Source organism: Pseudorca crassidens, chromosome X, assembly GCF_039906515.1.
Source record: "Pseudorca crassidens isolate mPseCra1 chromosome X, mPseCra1.hap1, whole genome shotgun sequence".
Classification (NCBI taxonomy): Eukaryota; Metazoa; Chordata; class Mammalia; order Artiodactyla; family Delphinidae; genus Pseudorca; species Pseudorca crassidens.
Window position 1 is genome coordinate 101,988,794 of NC_090317.1, and position 26,650 is coordinate 102,015,443.

A 26,650-nucleotide genomic window follows, 5' to 3' on the forward strand; every position below is an offset into this window, starting at 1 on the left:
TACAAAAAAATTTTGTGCATGCGTTCAGCTGCACAGGAATAAGATTCAGGTAACCTTCCATTCCTGTTCCAGGTGAGAATTTCTCTCTGGTTTACTTGTGATCCAAAAGTAACAGCTAACAGCAGTTTACCACTCCAGACATTTGGGTTTCAACTCAGACAGACCATTAGAGGGTCTGGTCCCTCTCATAATGCCCTCAGCCTCATGTTGCTCACCACCCAGTTTCATGTAAAATTAACTCCCACTGAAAGACTTGAAGTTTCCCAAAGCCCCAAATGGCCACGCCTAACTGCATTACCACGCTGACAGTCTCACAGGACTGTCCACCTCTACCTACTCACTTCTTCATTTTACTTGTCCCTTAGGAATTAGAAGATCTCATTATTGTCCATGAAGGATTCTTCCTCCTATATGTTAAAACGCTATGAGCAGGCCCTGAGTTATTAATCCTAGCATTCCCAATACTATCTACAGTTCTTTTCAAAGAGCAGCTGTTCAATAAAGGTTTGTGGAATAAATGATCCAGTGAATATGAGGTCTAATTCATTAACATGTTATACATTCTTTAAAGAGCTTAAGCAAATCCACGCATATATCATTTAATTTTACAGAACAAGAACTAAAAAGAATACGAAAGGCAAATTTTGAATATCTTTTAGAGATTCTTGATTTTTTCTATTGATCCCAGCTATCTTAAAGCTGACCTTTCACGTGTGCAAGGAAATAAATGCCTATAGCAATGCCATCTTCTTATTCCAGAAGATAAAATGGATAGTTTCACAATTTGTTTCACAAAACAACAAAGTTCTTGCTTTAAACATCATGAGTAGTAAATGTATGATCAGTATCATTCATAAATCTTTATATTTTGAAACAGTTAAATTCATATTAAAAAATATGAGTAATACATACATCAAAAAAGAGAATAAACTTACAAGTTATACATACAAAACAGGAACACACAGGCAAATACACTGTCTTCCTTTCTGCCCCCACCTCAGAACTAAATTCTACCAGCACTAACTGCGTCTTCCAACAATGCATGAAGAAAGTATCCCTGACTCCCCTAGGTGTGGGAGAAGCTGCTAGCCTTGGCACTAGAACTGGCAGTGGCTACAGAAGGAGAGACAGCCCTGCCTGAAATTCTGGCTCGGGCTCTCTCTTCTTCATCTTGCAGAGCCTCCTCATACTGAGATGGGAAAGAACTTGGGTCAGTCCCATGAACCTTGGCCAGAAACTCCAGGACCTTCATCTTGGTGGTTTCAGCGTGGGCTCTGGGGCCCCACAGGAACTTAAACTGCGCAGGATCAGTGTTGGTCACCTTCCGGTACTCCAGGTATTTTTCCTTCACGAATTCTTTGGTGATGAGCTCCCTGGGCTCCCCAGAGATGAAGTGCTTCATCCCGGCATATATCCCGCTCACATTCAGAACTTTCCAGACTTCGTCTTCGGTAGCACAGTTGCCCTTCATGAAGATCACACCCAGGATAAGTATCAGGATGCCGGTCTTGGGCATGCCCACTTCACGGTGCAGCATCCCATCATAGGTGAGGCCCAATTTGATGAAGAGGCCATAGTGGTGATTGGTGTGATCCACTTCCATCAAATCAAGGCCAAAGACCATCTCCATGCACTCAGAGGCTCTCAGGAAGATCTCAGGAAAGTGGACTTCACACTCTTTGATGACAATCTTCAACATATCTGCCTTTGTTATTGGCTCTTTCATTTGATACTTGAATAGCAAGAAATTTACCAACATAGATACTTTCTTATCTAGAGCATCTATAGGCGCATTCTTGGGGCCTAGCACAGCCTGTGAGGTGCTCAGAGTATACTCTCTTTCTTGGCTATTGGACCCCTCATCCGATTTGGTGGGTGAGGTGGCTTTGATAGCAATGGAAGAGGAGTAGAAACACTGAGGACCCTCAGGAGTGCTGGATATACCAGCCCCAGGAGCCTCCTTCAAATCGCCAGGCATTAGAGGATGGCAGGAGAGATGGGTCTCCTCCAGAGCCTTGGAGACCTGTTCAACCTCCAGGCCCTGGGACTTTCTGAAGGTTTGATGGCATTGATCATATGAGTGCTGAGGACGCTTCTGACGCTGAGACATGATGACTCTTGTGGGTAGCAGTACGTGGACAGGAGGGTGGGCAATGAGATTCACCACCTAAGATAAACAGGGCATATTGTGAGTGGTTTCAGCTAGTAAACTTAACTGTGGCGGCTCTTCCTGAGACCCAGAGGAGGAAGGGAAGGGTGGCCTCTGCCAGCTTCACTCCCTGGACCTCTCAGGGCTGTGGAGCCCCCTCTGCCATGGGTTGGTTAGCCCCACAATCCTCACATACGCTTCTCAAATTAGATTCTGGTTGGTAAGGTGCCCGCCGCCATCTATTGCCTGAGGCCCCCCTCCAGTCAAGGCCGCATCTCTGTGAGACCCCCAAAATGGAAGTGAGGAGAACCTCATGACGGGAAATCCACGGCTGACAACAGGGACGAATGCTGTGCACACCCTCCGTCCTGGGGTCTGAGGATTCCTAAGGCTTCACTCGGGGTCCTCACCAGGACTCCTGCAGGGCCTGAGATGCCTTCCTTTGGTGACATGACAACGCCTGTCCCAGACTAAGGCCTCCCCTCCCTCAGACTCCAGTGGCCGCGGTCATTAGCACCACTTCCGGCCGCTCCTGCCCGGGGCCTCCCAAGGCCGACCTCCCGGCCGAGGCTCAGTGAGTCGCTACTATTGTGGGAGACAGTCCCCTCAGATCTCACTCACGGGCCTTTGCTTGAAGACTCGTAGGTCGGGGACCCTGAGCCCCACGCACAAAGGCCACCACCTCAATCAGACGGCCCAACAGGTAGCGTGTGGTAAGTCAGCCTGAACCTGTCCGCGCCTCCCCGGGTCGGGGTGGGGCTCTGACCAGGTGGGCACCCCCCTTTCTGGGGCCGGCAGTCCCCCTCAGTCTTCATTTAGAGTCTCACCTGACACCGAGCGGCACCTGGGGCTGCTCCCACTGCTGACTGGAGTCTGCGCCTCAAACTGAAGCCCTCGCAGCCGTTAGCTCCGGAGGCGGAAGTCAGGGGGCGTGGCATCCAGTGAGGACTGCTTGGGTCTTTCCGGGGTCACCAGTAGCGAGGTCACGCTGTGCACGTAGCGCTCAGTTTCAGAGGGGTGGTGCCTGCTGGTCCGGCTCCCAGCCCTCACTTCGGTTGCCAAGCTCTAGCTGCCTCCCTCTGTTGAGCTGAGGTCTTGACGCTCATGCCAAGGTCCTCTTGCCACTGAGAACCCTGAAGAGTAACTGAGGGCGTATCTCAACCAGACAGACCTGCCTGGCCTTTAAGGTGAAAAGCAGCCGCTAGCCCATCTTCGTGTGACCCCCACCCCCACCCCTTTATTCTTTGTTGTTCTCCTGGGTCCTCATTTATGGGGTTCTCTTTTGGCTCCTTTTTCATGACTTCAGGCTTTCAGGGAAATGCCTGATCCCAGCAAAGCCTTGATGAGTTCACTTACTGCAATCCTTGCAGTGCTTAGAATGGGTCATGTTCCAGCCTAAATGGAAAATGGAGAAGTTGGAGCACAAGGCAGGAAGGCGGCAGGACAGGGGGGTGAGCTGTCAGAGAAAAGTCATAGCCATCTATTCCTGCTTTCACCAGGCAGACTTAGCCACTTTCATAGGTTATCCACTAAAAAGTTTACTTTGTACATGGAGGAACTGAGACGAATGATTTTGAAAGCCCCTGTTTTATGACGCTGTTCCACACCTGTAACATGCAGTAATCATATGAAGATGATGAATGTTATCTATTTGCATTTTTATACTTCTGGTTTATTTTTCTATTCTTATCTCTGTGGCTTTGTTTTCTAGTCCAGTTTAAAACAGTGGCTTAAATATTCTTTTCTTGAGTCTCCTCATCTATTTGGTTTTTGTATCAAGGGGAGCCTGCTTGTTAAAATGTGTGGAGTAATTTCAAATATTTTTGTGTGATTTGCAAAAGTTTACAGAACATGCTGATTAGTTTTCCCTGATTATATGGTGCAAGTAGCCTCTAAGCCTTATGTGATCTGTGTGGCTTTAGCCTACTGTTTCAGTTTGTGATTGCTGATTTCAATTTTCTATTATTAATGGGCCTCCCTTGCAGTATATGTTTTGCTGAAAAACAGCATTTCTCTTGGGTAGTCAAAGTTAAAGGCATGATATTTATAATAAATAATTTTGCATAGAAATTCTCTGACATTTAGTGTACTACACAAAACAGTACTATGAATCCTGTTTCCCTGACACTCATCATAACCATCATCAACAGTTATAAGTCTGATCATATCAGTATTTTTTTGGTCAATGTGTTTGTTTTTTTGGCAAGAGCACTCCACAGGTGATACTTTATACTTCCATTAGGAGATATATAATGTCTATGTGTCTTCCTTTTTTGTGATCTTCACACTCTGATAATTATGACCATTCTCCATTCTCCACTATGGGCTAGCATGGTAATTTTCTCATTCTACCATATCTTTAAATTATTAACAGAAATTTTCTATAGGCATAAACCTTTCCTTGTTGCCACTTTTTGCTGAGGTATTGTTTTAAAATACTGTTAGTGTTCTCTTAAAATACTTAACTCTCTGCACCTATATTTCATACACTATTTTTAACTATTATTACTTATTTCTGTTTCTTTTGTAATTGGTAATACTTATAAATTATTGGTCATATAGATCTTACATAACAGAAGAAACAACATACAAAATCTTCACATGTTCTATCAAGTAAAGAGCCGGCAACATTGGTCATTGAGCACATCAATAAATCTGGAGGAGAAAGAATGAAAAGTCTGGGAACATCTATCAGGTCAGTAACATAAGCACGTGAGATGACATGAGTTGGACAAAAGAAGAAATGCCAGCTCTCCTTCCTCATGTGCCACACGTAGTTTTTCTTCTTGGGCCTTTACTTGCAAAATGTGACAACTGGGACTTGGGAGAATGCTGCATTGGGAGAATGCTATCTGAGCCAATGATATGTTCATTTCACCTCCCACTACATCATCCCCCATGCTGACTTGTGTTGCTCTGCACCTCCAAGAATTATATGCTCTGAACTGTACTGTTCCAGAGAAGAGACACCAGGGGATAGCCTGTTGATTACAGACACACTGAGAACCAAGAGGTCACTACTGACCTAGATGCAGTGCCACGCCAGGGTGTCCAGATATGATGGGAATAGAATCCCACCTGTTGTTCCACCAGGATGAGTGTTCCTTCTGGAAGTTAGGAATTTGGGGGACTGGGCTTCTCTCCTTTATTTTCCAAGTGAAAGTGTCCTGAAGATTCTGCTGTTTAGCACAGAGACCCCCTTATAGAGGCCCCTGACTGGGCTATGGAGTATTTTAATGTGAAAGGCACAGGTCTCTCTACTTGCTGACGTTAAGGAGAGTCTGATTTAAGAGAGGGCAGGACTCAGGAACCCTGAGCTAATTCCAAAATGGGCAGGCAGCTCTTAGTGAACCCAGAGGGAGGGACTCTTCATCCATAAAGTAAATTATCACCACTCCTGACAGGCTAGGTCCTGAAAGTGCCTAAATGAGAAACTTCCACCATCTAAATGGTATTCTGGGTTCCTGGTTTGAGAGTTTAGTCTGACAGTCAATGCTGAAATGTCAAAGGGGACTCCAAGAAATAATTCCACAGAGTCCTAAGCTGAGGGGAACTTGAAGAGGAGGGACACCATCTAGATCATCGTCAATCATGATAATTACTAGCCCAGAGCAAGGCACACACCCATCTCTACTCCACACACTTCATTCCAGCTCCCTTCACCCTTGAGATCAAGGAACAATCCTTACTTACTCAAACATTATATAAATCTATTTCTGCTCGTCACGAGATAACCACTTTAGGTTTGAAACATGAAATATAGGAATGAAGAAAGAGAAAAAAGAAGAGTTTATATCCAGAAGAATATCATACACTATTCTTCATGCATTGGTTCTGTTTTGCTGCGTAACAAATTACCACAAACATACCAGTTAAAAAAACACACACAATTTAATTCTCTCATGGTTTTTGTGTATCAGGAGTCCAAGAATAGCTCAACTGCCTTCTGTGATTCAGGGTTTCTCCTAGTTGACATTAACATATTTACTGAGCTCTGCTCTAATCTGAAGGCTTGACTAGAGAAAAATCCAGTATCAAGCTCACTCAGTTTGTTGGCAGAATTCATTTCCTCTTGTCTGAAGAACTAACAGCTTAATTAAAAAAAAAAAAAAAAAAAACTCTTGCAAAATCAGTTTAAATGGTTAAAAGTAGCCTGTAGTTCCAGGCCGGTGACCCTCTCCATAGGAAGTTCTCAACATAGCAGATTTCTTCTTCAATGCCAGCCGGAAAGTGAGAGCAAGTCTTTAGCAAAACACAGTCATATATGGTATCTGTAATCAAATGAATGATGTCCCATCTTTTTTGGCATCAAATGTAATGTAATCATGGGTGTGACATATCAGTTTTCCATATTCTGTTGGTTACAGTCAAGTCCCAGGCCTTGCCCATACTCAAGAGTAGTATACAGATACGTGAATACCAAAAGGTCAGGATCATGGTAACTACTTTAGACTCTGTCTACCACAATTTATTTCTGAACTCCATGAACCAAGTCTCTTCCCCATCCAAAATACATTAATATTCTCCCAAGATTCCCCCAAATCTGAATCTACTACAACAGCAATTTAAAATCTAAATCTCATCACCTAAAATAGGCTCCTATGCAGATGAGGCTCTTGGGGAACATACAGTTAAGTATACCAAATGGGGCACAATACTCCTCTCTCTGTGGACCTGTGAAATAAAAGAAACAAATTATCAGGCCCCAACACACCCTATATATAATAGTGGGACAGGGAAAGGACAGCAACTATAGACATTCTTATTCAAAACAGGAAAAGTGGAAGGTATAAACATTCCCTGGCCCATAGCATTGTGAAAGCCTGTTGGGCATATATTGTGAATTCCTTGACTAGATTTTAAGGCCTTCAGATAAATTTCCAAATGCCACTCTCTGGGTTCTAGGTTTCTCCTTGAAGTCATCCTTCCTTTATTATGGAAGGGAATATGTGTTTATAACTGATTATCCAATGCAATTACTTTGCAAACTGTCCTCAAATGTATAGAGACAGGGGCCAAACTCCTACCCCCCTAGTGTATCCAGGATTCAAGACTAATTGCTGAGACCCATTTTGCATTCCAGGCTTTAGTGTCTCAAATGTGAGATACCATCTGAGGGACCTGTTATCTGTTGAACAATCCAACACCTTTGATTTGCCCACTCCAAAGCTAAATTTAAACTTCACTCTCACAAAGGACATGCAGCTTACTGAATGTGCAAAAGGCCATGCAATGGGACATTTATAGATGACTATTCTAACTTGAACTCATGCCTCCTAACTCCTTTTTAAAAATTGTCCCTCTGGTTTACCGTGCTACCTCACTTCTTCCAACTTCTACACACAAAAATCTGAGCAACTCAAGCAATGGTACAGTGTCTCCCAAAGAGCAGATGTTCAATGTTTTGGAGATAAATGAACGAATGAACTTGGTATCTAATTATTAATATTTAATTTCTCCAATATTCTTTATAACTAAATACAAATAGATACCTTTGGTTTTACAAAATGACAGTAAAAAGCATTAGGAAAGACAAGAATTGACCAACATTTAATTTATTTGCATCAATTTCTTGGGGTAAATGATTTTACTACTGAGTTCTTTCAGATTTCCTAAGAAACATGGACTGCAATACCAGGTTACCCTGTTCTGGATTGCAAACATCGTTTTACAGTCACAAAAGTCCTACTCAATCTTGATACAAAGCAGTAAATATTCAACCAAAATTATACATAAACATAGGTTCTAAAGCTATTTAAACATGTATAAAAAGAACAGCACTTGAAAAATAAATGAAAGAAGAAAGCAAGGCTACATGGGAAGTAGGGATGGAGAGAGAGAGGAGAAAAGGAAGAAAGGGAGGAAGTGTGAAAAGAAAGGAAGGAAGGAAGGAAAAACTCCAAGTTACCACATAAATCAGGAATACAAAAATGACATAAAATTTTCCTCCAGCCCTATGCTGGACCTCAGCTACTTAAGAGTATTGACCTTAGTATTTAAACACTAAATGAAAAGTCTGCCTCAGGAGAAGCTGTTGAACTTTGCCCTGTAATGTACACTGACTATATGGCAGTAGAGCCAACCCTGGCTGCAATTTTGCCTTGGGATTTCCCCTCCTCATCTCTTAGAGCCTCTTCATATCAGGAAAGGAGTGCAGTGGGGACTATAACATGGGCCCTGGTGGAAAATACCAAGACTTTCATTGTGTTGATTTCGGCATGGACTGTTGGAATCCACACGTATTCAACAGCATGCAGCTCACTGCTGAGAATCTTCCAGCGCATCAGGTATTTTCTTCCATCCATGAATCAGATGAGATTCATGGGCTCTTAGTAGAGAAGTGATTCCTCTCAACACATACCTTCATTACATTAATCTCTTCCCAGATTTCCTCCTCAGTGACTCAGTTGTCCTTAGTAATCTAGTGGCCGGCCTTGGGCACGTCCTTGTCATTACTCAGTTTCCTATCAAAGGTGAGGTCCATTTTGCTAATAAGGGCATGGAAGCACTCCATGGAGACAACTTTCTTCAAATCAGTGATAAAACCCAGTTCCATCTACTCAGAAGCTATCCTGATTTCAGGGAAGTGGTCCTGTTGTTGACATTCGTTAGCATATGTGTCTTTGTGATGGGCGCTTTCATTTTATCAATGAGCAACAGAAACGACACTAAAAAAGTCACCTTGTTAGATACAGGGTCTGCACACAAGCACTTATTGTCAGGCAGGGCCTATGAAGTGCTAGAATTTTCCTTTTCTTGACTCTGTTAGCTCCTTTATTGCTTCTTGTGCATGATACAGCTACAGCAGTAGTGATGGTGGATGGGGGCTCTCGGAGGGCCCTGGAGAATCACAGGTGTCCCCAAAACAGGTAAGTCTGGGGAATACCCTTGAAAAGATAAGAGCCAGAAGAGTGGGACTCTTCTTCAGCTACAGTGGTAGTCTGAAACCCGCCCCCGCCCCCCAAACTCTACATGTCACTTCAGCTATATCTAGGAAGCCTACAGCTTCTGGAGCAGCCCACAGCCTCTCCAGATTGAAAGCAGGAACAGATCGCTGCTCCTTGCTACCCAAGTTCTGGAGCACGTGGTCCTTTCAGATCTTTCTCATGGTGGTCTATATCTCTATTTGGAATTCCGGCTCCTTAATTAGTTTATTCTGTTGATAATATTACCTTCCTGCCTGCTCTGAGACTTTTGCCCAACTCTTACACAAAATGGATCAGGATCTAAGCACAATGGAGGAGCTGCAGCACAGGGTAGGCGCCTTAGAATGGAGGATGGGCTGTCAGAGAAAAAACAGGCTGATCTATTCCTTCCATTTACCCTGTAGAATTAGCCTCTTGAGGACCTTCAGTTCTTAAAGATGTACTTACTATACGGAAGAATCTGATAGTCAGGATTTTGTGAGCCCCTAAATTTTGGGCATTACCTTACATTGCATTGTCTAGTGTAGTGACTTTTTTTTTTTTTTTTTACCATCCTTCATAATGAGAATATATATAAACTATTAAGCAATGTCTAACAAGAGTTTGTGTGTGTATGTATACATACATTATCTGAGTTTCATAAAAAAAGACCTAGCCTTATTGTGTGCGATTTACTCTGATATCCTCAATTCTATTCCTAGTCTATTCTTTACATTTTATTAAAATAAAAATAATGGCCAGTTCTCACCCATTAAAGAGGCTTTAGGTGGTTATTGTACACTCCGGAGTCATACCGCCTCAAGCAACTCAAACTTTTATGCTTTACTGAAATGACCTTACTGATGGTTGATGGCAGCTGTGGTTTCAGGTACCACCTCAGATTCCTGCAGTGAAGCAACAGAAATCCACTGAACCAAGTCACACTTGGAATAACTAAGGGGGAACTTTAAAATGTTCCCTCTAATCTATCTTGTCTTCTCTCTTCTATTGTAGATTACAGACTCACCACAATTGCATAGCATGCCCGGTCCATCTATTGTGAAAAGTTCTCACACCTGACTTTAATCCATAAAATCAAACCTATCTATATTAGACTTATTTTTTTTGAACTTTTGAATTTTATTTATTTTTTTATGCAGCAGGTTCTTATTAGTTGTCTATTAGTGTATATATGTCAATCCCAATCTCCCAATTCATCCCACTATATTAGACTTAATCAAATTTAAAACATTTTTTGCTCTGTGAACAGCAATGATAAGAAAAAGAAATTACCATACAAAGGCTGCGAGAAATATTTGCAAATCACATATCTGAAAAAGGGCTTGTTCCCTAAATAGAAAGAACTCTCTAAACTCAACAGTAATAGACAGAGTTCGGTTAGAAAATTGGCATAAAACTTGAATACATGCTTACCAAAGAGGATTTATGGCTGCCAAATAAGGAGATAAGAATACATTAAACATCATTACATTTAAAGAAAATGTAAATTTAAACTGCTATGAGATGCCACTACATATCTATTAGAATGGCTAAAAAAGACAATACTAAAAATACCAAGTCCTGGTAAGGTTGTGGAGCTATCAGATCTCTCATACATTGATTTGGGAATGCAAAATGAGCTAGGCTCTTTGGAAAACCATTTGGATGTTTCTGATAAAACTAACTTATTACTTAAGTCTGAAAAGGCCCCTTCTGGATATTTTCATGGAGAAATGAAAACTTACACTCACACAAAAAAAACAGCATCTGAATTTTTATAGAAGCTTTGTAATAGCCAAAAAGCAGAAGCAAGCCGAACAACCTATGATGAGGAATTGATAAAAGACAGTGATTCATATTATACCACAACAAAAAAGAAGGGGACAAACATACATATTACAATGGGAATCAATCTTCAGAAATGCTGCTGAATGAAAAAAGCCAATCTTAAAGGTCAACCTTATCTACTCTATAATTTCATTTACATAAAATTCTCAAAAGGCTAAAATTATATAGGTATATGTGTTTGTGTGTTTGCCACAGTCTTTCATATTCCAATTTTAATTTTAATGTGTTTGGAATGCTGGTTTACTTTTTCATGACATTTGTGTGCTGCAACAATTTAGATCTTACTTATGACTTTTACAACTTCTAGTATGCTGAAGATGGAGTAACTGGGACTGGATTTTCCCACTTGTCTGAAACAATTTTAAAAAATAGATAAAATACACGACAACATTATTCAATATACTGGACTTCAGACCATGAAAACAGTGATCCCTGAGACATGAGAAAGAATGGATCTGAGCCTGTAATTACCCCAGCTTGCTGCCTGGAGCTCAAGTGGAGCCTGTGGTATCTCTGAGTTGGTAAGATGAAGCTGAGAGTGGTGAGAGGACGATGCAGCTAGAGCTCCTAAGAAAGAGTACCAGAGAGGAGAGAGCTGCACAGAGAAAGAACTGTGGAGCCCACACAGGGCAGGGAGTACTTCCTGTCAAAGTGATAAACCCTTATCATTCATGGGGCATCAGGGAGAGTACTCAGAAGTGAGGTGAGGTAAGCCATGGTTCATGCTCTTCTAGTCCCAACTAACAAAGCTGGAAAGCAAGAACTGACAAGATTATTTTGTTTCTAAGTAACTTAATATTCACTACAAAACAGAGCTTAAGAATACTGATATATTGAAATAAAAAAAAAACTGTGCATTTGTTCTGGACAAGTGTAAACAAGGCAAAATCACAATTGCACAAGGTCTGGCATCCAATCACATATCGCCAGGCATGCAAAGAAACAGGAATATATAACCAATAATTAGGAAAAAATTAAGCAATCAAAACTGACCTGGAAATGATACACGTGATAAAATGCATAGACAAGGACATTGAAACAGTTATCGTAACTATATTTCATATGCCCAATAAACATAAAAATTAAGTGGGTTGGAGACACAGAAGATACGAGAAGATTCAGAATGAATGTGAAGAGGTAAAGCTACTGTGTCTGAGATAAAAGTATACATTGGTTTGGATACTGAAACAATAAAAAGGATCAGTGAACCCATGTATGTGAAAAACAGCACAACATATTTTTATGGCATATCTATGTATGAAAAACCAAATAACTAGAATGAGCTTTAAATTAATATATTTCAGATGTTAAATGTGTTTACCTTTGAGGAAGGAACAGAATTTTTGAGGGAGACAATTGTTAGAATTTACAATTGTAAAGGGAGACAATTGTTAGAATTTCTTGCAACAAGAATGTATTTACAGTTACCTTAGTAATTAAAATATTAAATAAGCCTAACACCAGAAAGAGTAGCTGTGTTTTAGCCAGAAAAAGTGACTGCTAAATGATATAATAGACAAAATTTGAAATATAAAGAGCTTAATACAATAAAAGTTTATTCCGCCATGTGAACTGGTAGACATTCTGTACTAAGAGTGAAGAGAAGAGACTAATTCAATGGGTGTTAATGAGCAGGTTACCACCGTGGGCAGCTGGGGCTTATTCCCATTGTGGACCTCTGGAATAATTCACCTCAGAGTTATTCCAACCAAAGGGCAAGGAAGATGGGTTATTTTTCCACCAATTTCCATCCATCATTGGTTGAGGACTGCTCCTACGGGCTTTAACTGCAACTTCTGGCCTGAGGCCTGTGAGGACTGAGCACCCTCCTGAGAACAGAGAAAGCCCTCAAGGAGAAAGGAGCAGTTTTTCATGAAGCCACTGACCTACAGGGAAGATTTAAATGTGAAAGGACATGGCAGGGCATGGATGACATCTGCTACAGATCAGAATTGGAAAGAACTTTGAGAAAACATGTCCCTAAAAGAGATGATGGTATGGTGGCACAATGTGGCCAGGAAAAATTTCCAAGCTTTGAAGGATCAAAATAGTTTCTACCTTTGCTATTTTACATCTGAGGGGATGTGGATACTGGCTGATGAACCTCTTAACCCAGAAGTGGCTTCTGATTTATAACATATGAAAATCTTCCTACTTATGTTTTTTATGTGAATCAAATTATTTTGGATTTTAAGAAAAGAAATATTGTTTTATCAATACATCGTCAAAGACAGAACCATCTTTTCCATGAATTCCACTATTATGATGGATTTCTTTATGGACTTGTAACGGAGGGGGCTGGCATTGTGCATTCCTTTGGGTCTTTGCTCACGAACATTTCATGAGTTGGAAAATGTACACTTAAGAAGATCGTTGGCTTTCACTTTCAGATTCCATATCATTAGGAAATGAATATTTTCAGGGAAAAGGAAATAGTGTATAACATAAAGCTTTTGACAGAGACTTTATACTTGAACTTGTACATTTCTATTTTTGTATACTATGAAAAAGCTAGTGATTCTTTGTCTTTGATAACATTAATAATTCCTGTTGAGTTGTTTAAATTTCCTATTCTAAACATTTCATTTTATTTAAATTTCCTATTCTGAATGTTTTTTTCAATCTGTTCAAGCACAAGAAAAATCAGGCATTTTTCCCCTAGATTTCTACTAATAAAACAACACATTTTGATCAAACAATTCTTTCTCCTGATTTGCTCTAATGAGATTGCCACAACCCAAATACTTCTCTGAGAATGAAAGTAATCAGTGAACAAAGATGACAAAATGTACCTGGAGTCCTTTTTTGCCAAGAGAAAATTATATCCTAAAATTATATTTATACTTGAGTAGGATGGAATAAAAATAGCAATATTCTGACAATCTTTGAGAGTAACTCTTTCTTTGCCCCATAGCCAGCTGAGAGTCTTGGGGTTTTGATTAGACACAGTATGAATTTCAACTATGGTCCACTGCCAATGTGTTTTAGTATATAATATAAAATTATAATGTGGAATATGTATATAGCAGCACATCATATATAATATGTGCTATATAATGTATAATTAATGTGTATAATGTAATTAATTTGTGATAAAATATAGTACATATATAAAACATAAACACACAGAAACCCTCAATTTGTCTTACAAAGGATTTAACATACTTAATATTCTTGCAGGAGTGACTTATTTTCTTGACACATAGACTTCAGTGCATTTGAAAACAAAGGTGCCATCTTTAAAATTTGATTTGTTAAATGCTTCTCACAGTAGTGAATTAAAATCATATCCATTTAGTTTCATTGTCATGCTACTTGTCTGGTTGATATGCTTGACTTGTTTTTCTAGTTTTCTGGAGAATTTCCTTACATGGAATTAAGCCTTAGGACACTTTTTTCTTATTTGCTGTTATGTATTGATTACTTACGTATATTGGCAACAAATGGAAAGATAAGTGCAATAGTGAAATTTGTATTATGCTTTTATACTGTATCCTACCTTAGGGTTGAGAAGGTTTTTATAACTATGCTCTGATTTCATTAAGATTAGAAAAATGGAAACCTTCAGAGAAAAGTGACATTGCTTGAAAGGAAAAGACCAGCATAGATAAATGAAACAAAGGATAGCCTGCCTAACCAGCTCCAGGGCCTTAAAGAAACAGGAAAGCTCTCCATGGATAAACAGCAGGGTAACAAAAAAGTCTTCAGTAGAGCAAGATAACTTTTTATAGTTATGTTGTCCAGCTGTTACACCTTCTACCCTTTTTAGCAACATGCTCCGCTCCCTCTGGCAAATTCCATGTTCGTTAAAGGAAAGGGATCATTATTCAGTAATCTGAGACATTCAGATAGTCTGTTGTAGACTTAGACTTGAAGAAAACTGGAAAGTGAACAAAGCACTTTTTATGACCAAATTTATATGCTTCATTCTCTATCATCCAAGATTTAACATATTTCAGCTCAGCAGCTTAGCTGGGCTTAACAAGTATGCATGTTTCTGAGTGCTTCAGGATGGTGAATAACAGTTACTTAAATGGAGGAGGCTTACTGGCTTCTTGCCATAAATTCTTTGACAGTTTCCTTGCTTAGTATGGAATTAGATAATACAAAATATAAAAAACTATCAAGGAGGAAGAACTTCATTTGAGTATCTCTGGATACATACTGGATATAAATTATGTATTAGTTAAGATATATTTGGAGGAAAGAATACATACACTCATGTCTGCAGAGACTGGACATCCTGTGAGTGGTCTAGAAGTGAGACTTGAAGACAGCGTTTCTCCTTAAAATAAATAATAGCACACTTTAATAAAAATAGATCATTAAATTGTTCTTGTCTCCTGCTCTCAGTTGGATTAAACCAGCGTTTTAAATTATTTATGTGCTATACTCAAAAGTATAGTTTGCATAGATATAAGAGGGAAAACAAGAATCTGGAGTGGAGGAAAAGTAAAATCTCCTAAGATATTATGGTGAAGATAAAGTAGGACAGTGGCGGGGTGGGGGAGATCAATGCCGAAGTCACTGGGAAATTGTAGAAAGGGTTTATCTTATAGGTGCTGGAGGATCCTTTGGGGCCACAGTCCAATTAGAAAATTGTATAACAAAGATCAGACCAGGGGGCAGAAATTTCTGAATGCAGTGCTAAAATGCTGAAAATCAACTATTCATTCATTCATTATTTATTCTTTCATTCAATTAATGTTGGTGAGTCCTTATATGTGCCAGAGTCTGTGTTTGGCACTAGACATGCCAAAATGTACAATGAGGACAAATGGTGGGAATCAGAAATTGTGTCTGAGAAAACAGCAATTGCCAAGATTTTGCTGCACAGATGGGAGATTAAAAAGAAGTCAGACATATTGAACTTTAAGCACTTTCAAGAAACTAAACTGTATAATTATGATAGGTTAATCCAGGGGCAATAAAGGTACGCAATAATTCTCCATATTCTCTCTAGGGAAAGAAGGAACTAAGAACTGAAGATGGCAAACTGAGTGATGCGCATCCTGCAATTAGGAAGAAGAATACGAAGAAACTCAAGAGTGTGACGATGAAAAAAGATCATATTTGGTGAGGAAGGAAATGTTGTTTGGAGTTTTCAAACACCCCTTCTAGTGTACCTATTTAATAACATTTTCTATTCTTCCTCTTCGAGAGAAACATGTTTTCTTTATCTTATCTGACTACATTTAACTATATGCTTAATTTTAAACACAGGGCAATGTCATCGCATGGTGAATTTCATAACACCGTAAATTTTTTCTTTAAAATGAAACACACACACTGAAGCAAAATTTGAGTATGGTGCTCATGTTTAGTGTTTCCTGTACTACTCTAATTGGATGAAACTGCATACAGGAAAATATACTCATGAATTTTGGTTAAAGGTAAATTTTTTAATTAAGAGTAATTATGTGCAAAAAACGACATACTTAAAATAACATTCCACAATACGTATAACATTTTGCTCAACAAAAGCAGATAAAATAATAATTTTCAAATTAACAGATCATTAATCTTGACCTTATGAGAGAACAAAGCAATTTATTTCGAAGATAGTTAAACCTAATATGTGAAACCTAATAAAGTTGAAATATTAGTAATGTAACTGTTCTCCTTTTAAATTTGCGTCAAGTTTATAATGTAATGAGAGAGCAAACAAGGAGAATATTAACTTCATAAAAGCTAACAGCAGGATGTTTCCTTTTGCTTGGCAGACAGTAAAGCAGAACAGAAGCAGGAAAAGGTTCAAACCTGAGCACCAGCACTTACTATCCCTGGGACAAGTCCGTTTTCTCATATGGGGACAGGGATTGTTCAATGAAGAACATGTGATGATATACTTAATGCACTTAAGCCAGCGTCTGGACCATGATAAATGCTAATTCAATGTTATTATTGTTGTTGCTGCTGTTATTATTACTAATTCATCAGAGTAAAAAGAAAACACCTAAGCATATAAGAAAGGATACTATGCTGTATTTGATTTATCACAAAGATTTCAAAGCACTGACCTTGGAGTGAAATACTAGTTATATAATTTGAAACAATTTACTTGCCCTCTCTCAGCCTCAGTTTCACAGGTTACTTTTCCCCCAGGCATCAGTGGTTGAGCTGACTTCGAATATTCCAATAGTAATGCAATTTTTTTATCTTATGCTAACTAAAGAAATATAACAAATGCTTCTCAGGGATGCTCATGCTCCAGTAAACTATATTACTATATTTCTAAATAGAGAGTTCAAGTGCCAAACTACCGAGCTTTTCTGGCCAGCCAATATTACAGCCTGTCTTAAGTAGGTATATCAGTGTTACCAAAACATCTTTGTATAAATCTACTTCTCCAACAAGCTTCAAGAGATCTTAAAATGTCCATGTTTCCTTTGGATTAAAGCACTGATGGCTTCAGAGGAAAGCAAGTTGGTTAGGTGAGTAATGCAATAAAACATATAACCTTGAAAGAGCCTTAGGGACTGAGATCAAAGGCTGGTCAAAGTTAACAGAGGCAAACTTGTAATGTGAGAAACACACATCTAGCAGCAAATTCCGGGTGAGTGCTGTCTCTTCATCCCCACTTGCCTGAATATTTGTTAAAGTCCAAATATTGTTTTTATGCACCAGAATAAGTGGCCAAGAGTCCTTTAGAGTACTGTTTTGTTGAAGCTCCCTAGAAAAAGGCAAGTACCATAGAAGTGATAAATGTTAAGAATCCATAAGATGATGAATCTCTTTTAGTTAGACTATTAGGGAAAGACTATCTAAAAAAGCTACCATCGTAACTGAGACTTAGAGAATGAGTAGTACATTTATACGTAAACTTGGATGTGGTTATAAATTCAGGGAAGGTGGACGACAAAGCAAATTATCAGAATATGGAGTTTTCCCAATTAACCGGGACACTGAGCCTTTGGGAAACTTGGGGAGTTGGGGCTGTAAAGGTAGGCTTGTGTCAGTGATTTTTTGCATCATTCAACGAATAGTGAGGAGTCATAGGAAATTTTTATGTGGCAGTATAACATAAAAATATTTTTCCAGAAGTTAATATAGCAGTCTAACATTAGAGAGAAACTATTTTGAGTTTATGGAATCGATATGGTAGATGTTTTCAGTAGTCTAGCCATGAAGTCACAAAGTCATGGACAAGAGTGGTGAGGACAGATATGGACAAATAGGGGCAGAGGCAAACAAACAAACAAACAAATAAATAAATAAAAGTATATTTGGTAGGACTTGTATGCCAGGCCAGCCTACAAACACTAATCCAGTTATAAAGACTCTCAAAATGATTACTTAAACCAAGTTTGTTTTACTTTCACATAAGTTAAATAATTCAAAGGACATAAACTGGATTGAGGATACAAATATGAGTATAAATATTTCCCCAAGGTTTTCAGAGTTTCTCAGAGGTCCACCAGCTTGGGGGTTAATGCAACCCATGCTGAGAGAGATCAGGTCTAGTCTGTGGAAACGTGTGTGTGTATGAAGGGAACTTCTTATTCTTTAAACCAACTGTCCAGAGTTAAGGCCAGGTAAACATTCACGTACAAAATCTTGCATATCTGTAATTACTACAGAAAATAGGTAGCAAAACCATTTCTTCAACATGATGAGAAGAGATGGCACTTGGGAACTAAAGGGCCTTAGGGAAAGATGTGAAGAGCCCTTTGGAAAATGCCATGTTAGGGCAATATGAGATTGATAAAATATGGCTAAGCAGGAGTAAAAAGGGCAGTTAGAGCACCCCAAATTTTAGGGCTAACCCCTATTTGTGACTTCCTTACCATTTTGTAGGAATTATGAAAAAATCAATGGGAGGGTAAGGTCAGCCTAGACTAGATAAGTTCCATGGCATCAATGAAACAGATCAAATAAGTAGGAGATTTAAGGGCAGTTTTAGAATAGCTGGCCATGAGATCCATGTTAATTATCAAGGCGACTTGTCAGAAATTTTTATTACTACATTATCTTGAATTTCCAAGGATGATGGCAAGAGACAAGTCAAGGAAAACCTTGATTCTGGGCTTGGATTTTGTGTTTTTTAAAAAAATGAGTGGTAGAGAAGTAAACACATGATAAAAAAAGGGATAATCTCAGGTTATGAATTTCTAAAGTCTTTGATGAATGACAGTGGGAGAATAATGGTCTGAAATTATCTATGAAGGTCCATGCATATCCTGTTTGCCTTCTTTTGAGTCTGGAAGGGTAGAAAACAGATTATATTTTGGAGAGGACTGAGGAAATGTTTGAGGAAATAGCAGTTCAAGCTTAAGTGGGAAGATATGGGTGACTCGGAACAAAGTTACATGGCGTATTGAGCAGGATGAGCAGGAAGATACCAGAGAACTGAGGAACTGAACTAGGTAAGAATGGGAGAACCAAAGATTGTTTGAGGGCACAGTCCACACCTGGTATAAAAGGTGTAGAGAACCAGAGCAAAGAAAGAAGTGCAAAGATAGCAGACTGAATCTAAATACTATTAGCAAGTAGAAAGGAAATTCTTAAAAGGCATAAACTTGGCATAAAGTTGGAGCTCTGCTTGACTCCATGATTCACTGCCACTGCAACAAAACATACTGTGATGGAAGAGTCCACTGGCTCATTCCTCAGCTTCTAGTGTGCTTGACGTCAAACGTCACCACAGCAATAGTCATTAGCATCTTCTGAAATCTTCCCATCACTTTTAAGAATTTTGCTTTACAAAGTCCATTAAGAATTCATCATAGATTATAGTAAACCTATTCCAAATATTTCAATGAAGTAGTATATTTCACCATTTTGCATATAATCTGGGATATAAAATTAATTAAATTAACCCATATTTTGGGAGGAGATCAAGATGGTGAAGTAGAAGGGCATGAATCTCACCTCCTCCCACAAATACATCAAAAATATATCGACGCATTGAACAATTCTTACAGAATACTTACTGAAAGCTGGCAGAGGATTTCATACAACCAAAGCTGCAAGAAAGATCCCCATGTAATTGGGTAGGATAAAAGAAAAAAAGAAAGAATTGGGATGGGACCTGTGCCCCTGGGAAGGAGCTGTGAAAGAGGAAAGGTCCCCTCACCCTGGGAACCTCCTTCACTGGCTGGGAGGTCTGCAGAGATAGATAGGGAGCTTCAGAGGCTTAAGAGGACAGTATGAGAGGTGGCTTCTGGCCAGGCAGTGTACAAAGAGACCAGTACCGACAGTCCTTGCCACATTGCCACACTTCCCAGACCAAAACACATGCCTGGGTGCTGAAACTCAGGCTTCACTGGAAGCCTGTTCGTGTTCAAAACAGCTGGGTGCTGAAACTCAGGCCTCACTGGACAAACCTGGGGAGAGGACTCAGTTTGGCTGCATGGAGACAGACTGAAGGGCTGGGAGTGTGGTCTGGGCTGAAACTGAGGGTACAAGAGGACACAGCATGGGTCTGTCACAGAAGTCCAATTATCAACGTGTGAAGGGAGGGGCATGGATCCACCACAGCAGTCTCACTGTCAGCATTCTCACATCAGGGCATGGTTCTGACAGCAGCGGGTTTTGGGAGTGCACGTGTGGAAGTGGGGCTGAAATACCAGCCGACTACTAGAGCTCCCCTGGTGGCTTCAGGGGCGTGGTTTCAGTGGGTTTTCCCACCAGTAGACTTTGGGAGTGTACACATACCTGAGCCAATTACCAGCACTCCCACAGCAACAGTGGACTTTGTGGATGCACACACCAGGTGGCAGGTGATATCACAGAGGCACATGTCCCTGTAGACAGCTCCTGCGGAGGAATATGCAGCAGCTCCTTTCTCAGTGGGAGTGCTCCAGTCCTGCTTACCTCAACTGTAGCTTAGAACTGGATCTGGGGCTTCTACTTCAAGAACTGGGAAGCAGATCCTGTCTCCAACAGGGCTGTGACAAGCACAGAGCAAAGAGGAGGCTCCACCGAATATCCAGTACAGGTTCTAATAACCACAACAATAAACACACCCCTATCAAGGGGACAATGGCCAGCACATGATAAGGAAAGACATGGGAGGCGTCCATACCAAAAACAGTTCTCACACCAAATATTTCAGACTCACACAGTCTACATAGAGATGCTCCCACATAAAAACAGCCCTTCAAGACCACAGTAGGGAGTTCCCTGGTGGTCTAGTGGTTAGGATTCAACACTTTCACTGCTGTGGCCCGGGTTCAATCCCTGGTCGGGGAACTGAGATCCCGTAAGCTGCGTGTGGTGTGGCCAAAAAAAAAAAAAGACCACAGTAGATAAATGTTTTTCCTCAATTCATAGAGTCAAAGAAATATAAGTTAAATTAAAAAGCAGAGTAACTATTCCCAATTAAAAGACTAAGAGAAATACCCTGAAAGAACAAACAATCAAATAGACTTCACCAGTCTACCACATGCTGAGTTCAAAACGGAGGTAATAAAAATGCTAAAGAATTAGAAAAGATTATCAATGGAAATGCAGATCACTGGAACAAGGAACTAGAAGCTATAAAGAGGAGCCAATCAAAATTAGACAACTCAATTGCTGAAATAAATCCTAGCTAAAGGCAACGAATAGCAAACTAAATAATGAAGAAGAATGGATAACTCATCTGGAAGATAGAATAATGAAAATCACCCAATCAGAAGAGCAGAGAGAAAGACTTCAAAAAAAAAAAAAAACAAAAAAAGAAAGCAATATACAACACCTATGGAATAATATTAAATGTGCCAATCTACACATAATAGGGATCCCAGAAGGAGTAGAAAGAGAAAAGGGGATCAAAAACGCACTTGAAGAAATTATGGCTGAAAACTTCCCAAACCTAAAAAGGAAACAGATATCCAGGTATGAGAAGCACAGAGGGTCCCAAACAATATGAACCCAAACAGACCCACACCAAGACATATCATAATTAAAACGGCAAAAGTTAAAGATAAAGAGAGGATTCTGAAGATGGCAAGAGAAAAACAAAGAGTCAGTTACGAGGGAACCCCTTACAGCTATCAGCTGATTTCTCTACAGAAACTCTGCAGGCCGGAAGGGAGTGGCAGGACATATTCAAATTCCTGAAAGACAAAAAACTGCAACCCAGAATATTCTACCCAGCAAGATTATCATTTAGAATAGAAGGAGAAACTAAGAATTTCTCAGATAAGCAAAAACTAAAAGAATACAGCAATACTGAACCTATCCTAAAAGAATATTGAAAGGTCTTCTCTAAATGGAAAAGAAGCAAGAATCTATAGGAAAGGGAAAATCACAATAGTAAAGGCAAATATATAAAAGGATTGAAGATCACTTAAATAAGCCAGCACATATATTAAGAAAACAATAAAAAACATTTCAGTGAAAGTGATTATACCTACAATGAACAGCAAAAAGATAAACATGAAGATGTAAAATAGGACATCGAAATCACAAAATGCAGGGGAGGAGAGTAAGAAAATGTAGACCTTTTAGAATGTGCTTGAGGTTATATGACTACCAGTCTAAAACAAGTAGACATAGTAATGGGTCAACATACTTGGAAACCAGGGTAACCTCAAATCAAAAACATACAACAAAGAGGCAAAAATCAAAAAGAAAGGAATTCAAGAATAGTACAAAAGAAAACCATAAAACCACAAAAGGAAAAACAAAAAGAAGAAAGGAACAAAGAAGAAACACAAAATCAACTGGAAAACAAAATTTAAAATGGCAGTAAATACATACTTACCAATAATTACTTTAAATGTCAATGAACTAAATGCTCCAATCAAAAGACACAGAGTGGCAGACTGGATAATAACACAAGAACCTACAATAGGCTGCCTACAAAAGATCCACTTTACTGTGAAAGACACACATAGATTGAAAGTTAGAGGATGAAGAAAGATATTTAATGCAAGTGGAAATGACAAGAAAGCAGGGGTAGCAATACTAATATCTGACAAAACAGACTTCAAAATAAAGGTCATAAAGAAAGACAAAGAAGGACACTATATAATGATAAAAGTATCAATACAAGCAGAGGATATTACACTGATTAACATATATGCGTCCAATATAGGAGCACCTAAATATATAAAACAAATACTAACAGACATAAAGGGAGAAATTTACCGGAATACAGTAATAGTAGGAGACTTTAAGACCCCAGTGACATCAATGGACAGAACTTCAAGACAGAAAATCAATGAGGCAAAAGAGATCCTAAATGACACAACAGAACAGGTAGACTTAATTGACATCTACAGGACACGATATCCCCTCCAAAACAGAATACACATTCTTTTCAAGTGCATATGGAGCATTCTCTGGGAGACACCACATACCAGGACACAAAACAAGCCTCAACAAATTTAAGAGGATAGAAATTATTTCAGGCAACTTTTCTGACCACAGAAGTATTAAACTAGAAATTGACCACAGAAAGAGAAACAAGAAGAAAACCACATACCAGGACACAAAACAAGCCTCAACAAATTTAAGAGGATAGAAATTATTTCAGGCAACTTTTCTGACCACAGCAGTATTAAACTAGAAATTGACCACAGAAAGAGAAACAAGAAGAAAACAATTACATGGAGACTAAACAACATGCTACCAAAAAAAAAAAACAACTGGTCAAAGAGGAAATCAAAAAACACCTCAAGACAAATTACAATGAAAACGCAACAAAACAAAATCTATGGGATGCAGCATAAGCAGTCCTAAGATGGAAGTTCATAGCAATACAGGCCTTCCTCAAAAAACAAGAAAAATCTCAAGTAAGCAACCTAACCTACCACCTAAAAGAATTAGAAAAAGAAGAACAAACTAAACCTAAAATCAGCAGAAGGAAGGAAATAATAAAGATCAAAGAGGATATAAATAAAATAGAGATTAAAAAATAGAAAAAAAATCAATAAAACTAAGAGCTGTTTTTTTGAAAGAATAAACAAAATCAACATACCTCTGGCCAGGCTCACCAAAAAGAAGAGAGGACCCAAATAAACAAAATAAGAAATGAAAAAAGGAGAAAGAACAACCGATACCACAGAAATACAAAAAATCATAAGAGAATACTATGAACAATTATATGCCAACAAAATGGACAACCTACAGGAAATGAACGAGTTTCTAGGAACATACAACCTGCCAAAACTTAGTCAAGAAGAAACAGATAATTTGAACAGACAGGTCACTAGAAGTGAAATAAAATCTGTGTGTGTGTGGGGGGAAAACCTCCCTGGAAACAAAAGTCCAGGACTAGATGGCTTCACTGTGGAATCCTACCAAACATACAAAGAAGAACTTATACCTATCCTTCTCAAACTCTTCCAAAAGACTGAAGAGTAGGGAACACTCCCAAAGTCATTCCATGAAGCCACCATCACCCTGATACAAAAATCAGACAAAGACACTACCAAAAGAGAAAATTACAGGCCAATATCTTTGATGAATATAGATGCAATTATTACAATATCTGGTAATAACCTATAATGGAAAATAATCTAAAAACAATATAGGGGAATTCCCTGGCAGTCCAGTTGTTAAGACTCTGTGCTTCCAATGCAGGTGACATGGGTTCAATCCCTGGTTGGGGAACTAAGACCCCACATGCCGCAAGGTGTGGCCAAAATAAATAAATAAAAATTAAAAACAATATATATATAAAACTGAATTGCTGTGCTGTACACCTGACACTAACACAATATTGTAAATCAACTATACTTCAATAAAAAAAAGTTTAAAAAAGCAAAACTCAAAACTCAGGGTTCACTATGCAACAAACTTTTTTGTATAAAAAAGAAAATTCATCAAGTGACTCTAGGGAAACTGCTCTCTCTTTCACTTGGTTTTCTGCCTCAGAAGATTTTTCACTTAGTAAATAGTACAATGTATTTTTTAATTACAAAGAAATATTTTATCCAATGTTTTAATTAAAAATAAAATAAAATAAAATGAAGGAATATTTTATAAGAATAAAAAAAATTAACCTGTATTTCAATTTTAATCTTGATCATCAAATGACAGCTGTGCAATTTAACTATTCTTTTGTAATGAACAACATGTCCCTCAGAATTGGCATGATTATTTTTAGACAAAACATAGTGAATGAACTTCAGTATCCTACTGTATATAAGGCAGCAAGGTCTGCTACTTAGGAGAAGAAACATAAGAGGCATCGTGAACTGTGGAACATTATTGAATTAGGAATGTTTATGACAACCTTGAAAGAAACTCCTGGGCTAGGAGTTATTGAAATAAATAGAGGAATTAAATAAGTGGATTTAATATGTTTTTCCTTTGTATAACCTTGTTTGTATTGGCCTTACCAGCAATTGTGAGGCTATACATTTCAAGATATATTTACAGTAAGCAAATATGTGCTCTTTTAACATAATTGTGTGAAAGATTTTACAAGGAATTTAGGGAACTAAAGGCGAATCAGGGCCCAACGCAAAGTTAGGGTGGATTAGGGTAAGTGCTGGTGGTTACATAAGAGGTTTTACAGGCTTCATCATTTTGAAAAACATTTGCAAAACATGTTTATGATGGCTGTGTCCAGAGTTTTCCCTCAGAGTTGAATTAATGTTGCCATTATGCTCTGGAAAAAGAGAGCTAGTCAAGGAAGGGCTAATTCCATTTTTATTGATGTTACCATTGGAAGACTTGTACAAGTTTTTAAACACCGTAAGTGTAATTGTTTTTGAACAGCTGTTAACTAATCTGAAATAATATAAGGAAAATTACACTATAAATTTTTCACACATATGTGAAATTTTCCCTATTCATGCTGGTCAAAGATATGCATCAGCTTGTGTGTGTGTGGGGGGGGGGGAGCAGTCTTTAAAAAAAAGTGCTCATTTTCAGTTCTGTTCTTAAGTATACAACAGTTATTTACTGAGGGCCTATAATTAGGAAATCCTTGATAAGCATAGCAGTTATAAACAAGGCTGGCATTCAAGCATTATGCTCTGCTTGTTAAAATATCGTAACAGTGGCTTTTACTACAGTATAACCCTTGGCCCTCTAACTACTTTGTCCCCTCCCCCAGAGCCCCCTGCATCTCCCAATAATTCAGTGACAGCTAAGGAGTTAACACATAGTATATCAGGGAGTCTCAGGACTTTGATCAGGCATCCTTTCAGATTGGTAAGAACTCTAATCTATGTTTGTTAATTATTTCAAATATTAGCAATGGATACAAAGATAGATATGATATGGCTCCTGCCTCCCAGGAATTCATATCTGGTGGTGGAAACAGACATTCATAAATCTTCTGAATACAAAGTACACTCCGATAGACTGAAAATTTCAACATGATGCTGTGGAGCATGGTGGAAAGAGATTAATCACAACAGTGGGGGTCTGAGAGGGCTTCTTAGGAGATAGTGGGTTTTATCTGGACCTTGAATGATGAGCTAATATGGGTGGAGGAGAGCATTTTAGCAGATGAAACAACCTTATTGTAGAATAAGACAATTTCTATTACAATTACAGAGAAGACAATTTCTATAGATAATGACTAGAAGGGTGCATCTGGAGTGTGTGTGTGGTAGCGAATGCAGAGTGACATACAGTTAGGAATACAGGCAGAATTTGTAGGGAAGTTTTGTTTTACTTCTTATTGCACTGGGAACCATTGAAGATTTTGGAGGAGGCAAAAGGCATGAGTCAATAGTTTCTGAAAGAGAAATCTATAGGTAATATATAAAACAAATGGGCTGGGAGAAGTAAGGCAGCTAGATCTGGGTGATCATTTAGGGCCCTTTGGCAATAATTCAGATCACGTAACAATTTTTTT

The 26,650-nt window shown here is 38.8% G+C and overlaps 1 protein-coding gene across 1 annotated transcript; it reads right to left on the bottom strand.

Moving 5' to 3' along the window:
* Positions 1–1,066: 1,066 nt before the first annotated feature.
* Positions 1,067–2,110, bottom strand: MAGEB16 (MAGE family member B16). Its single transcript, XM_067723189.1, has one exon. The coding sequence runs from the start codon at positions 2,108–2,110 to the stop codon at positions 1,067–1,069; it is 1,044 nt and encodes a 347-aa protein (XP_067579290.1).
* Positions 2,111–26,650: the final 24,540 nt, after the last annotated feature.

Bases quoted from the DNA above. Each gene is read 5' to 3' on its own strand.
- MAGEB16 (XM_067723189.1), bottom strand. From the start codon at position 2,110: ATGTCTCAGCGTCAGAAGCGTCCTCAGCACTCATATGATCAATGCCAT.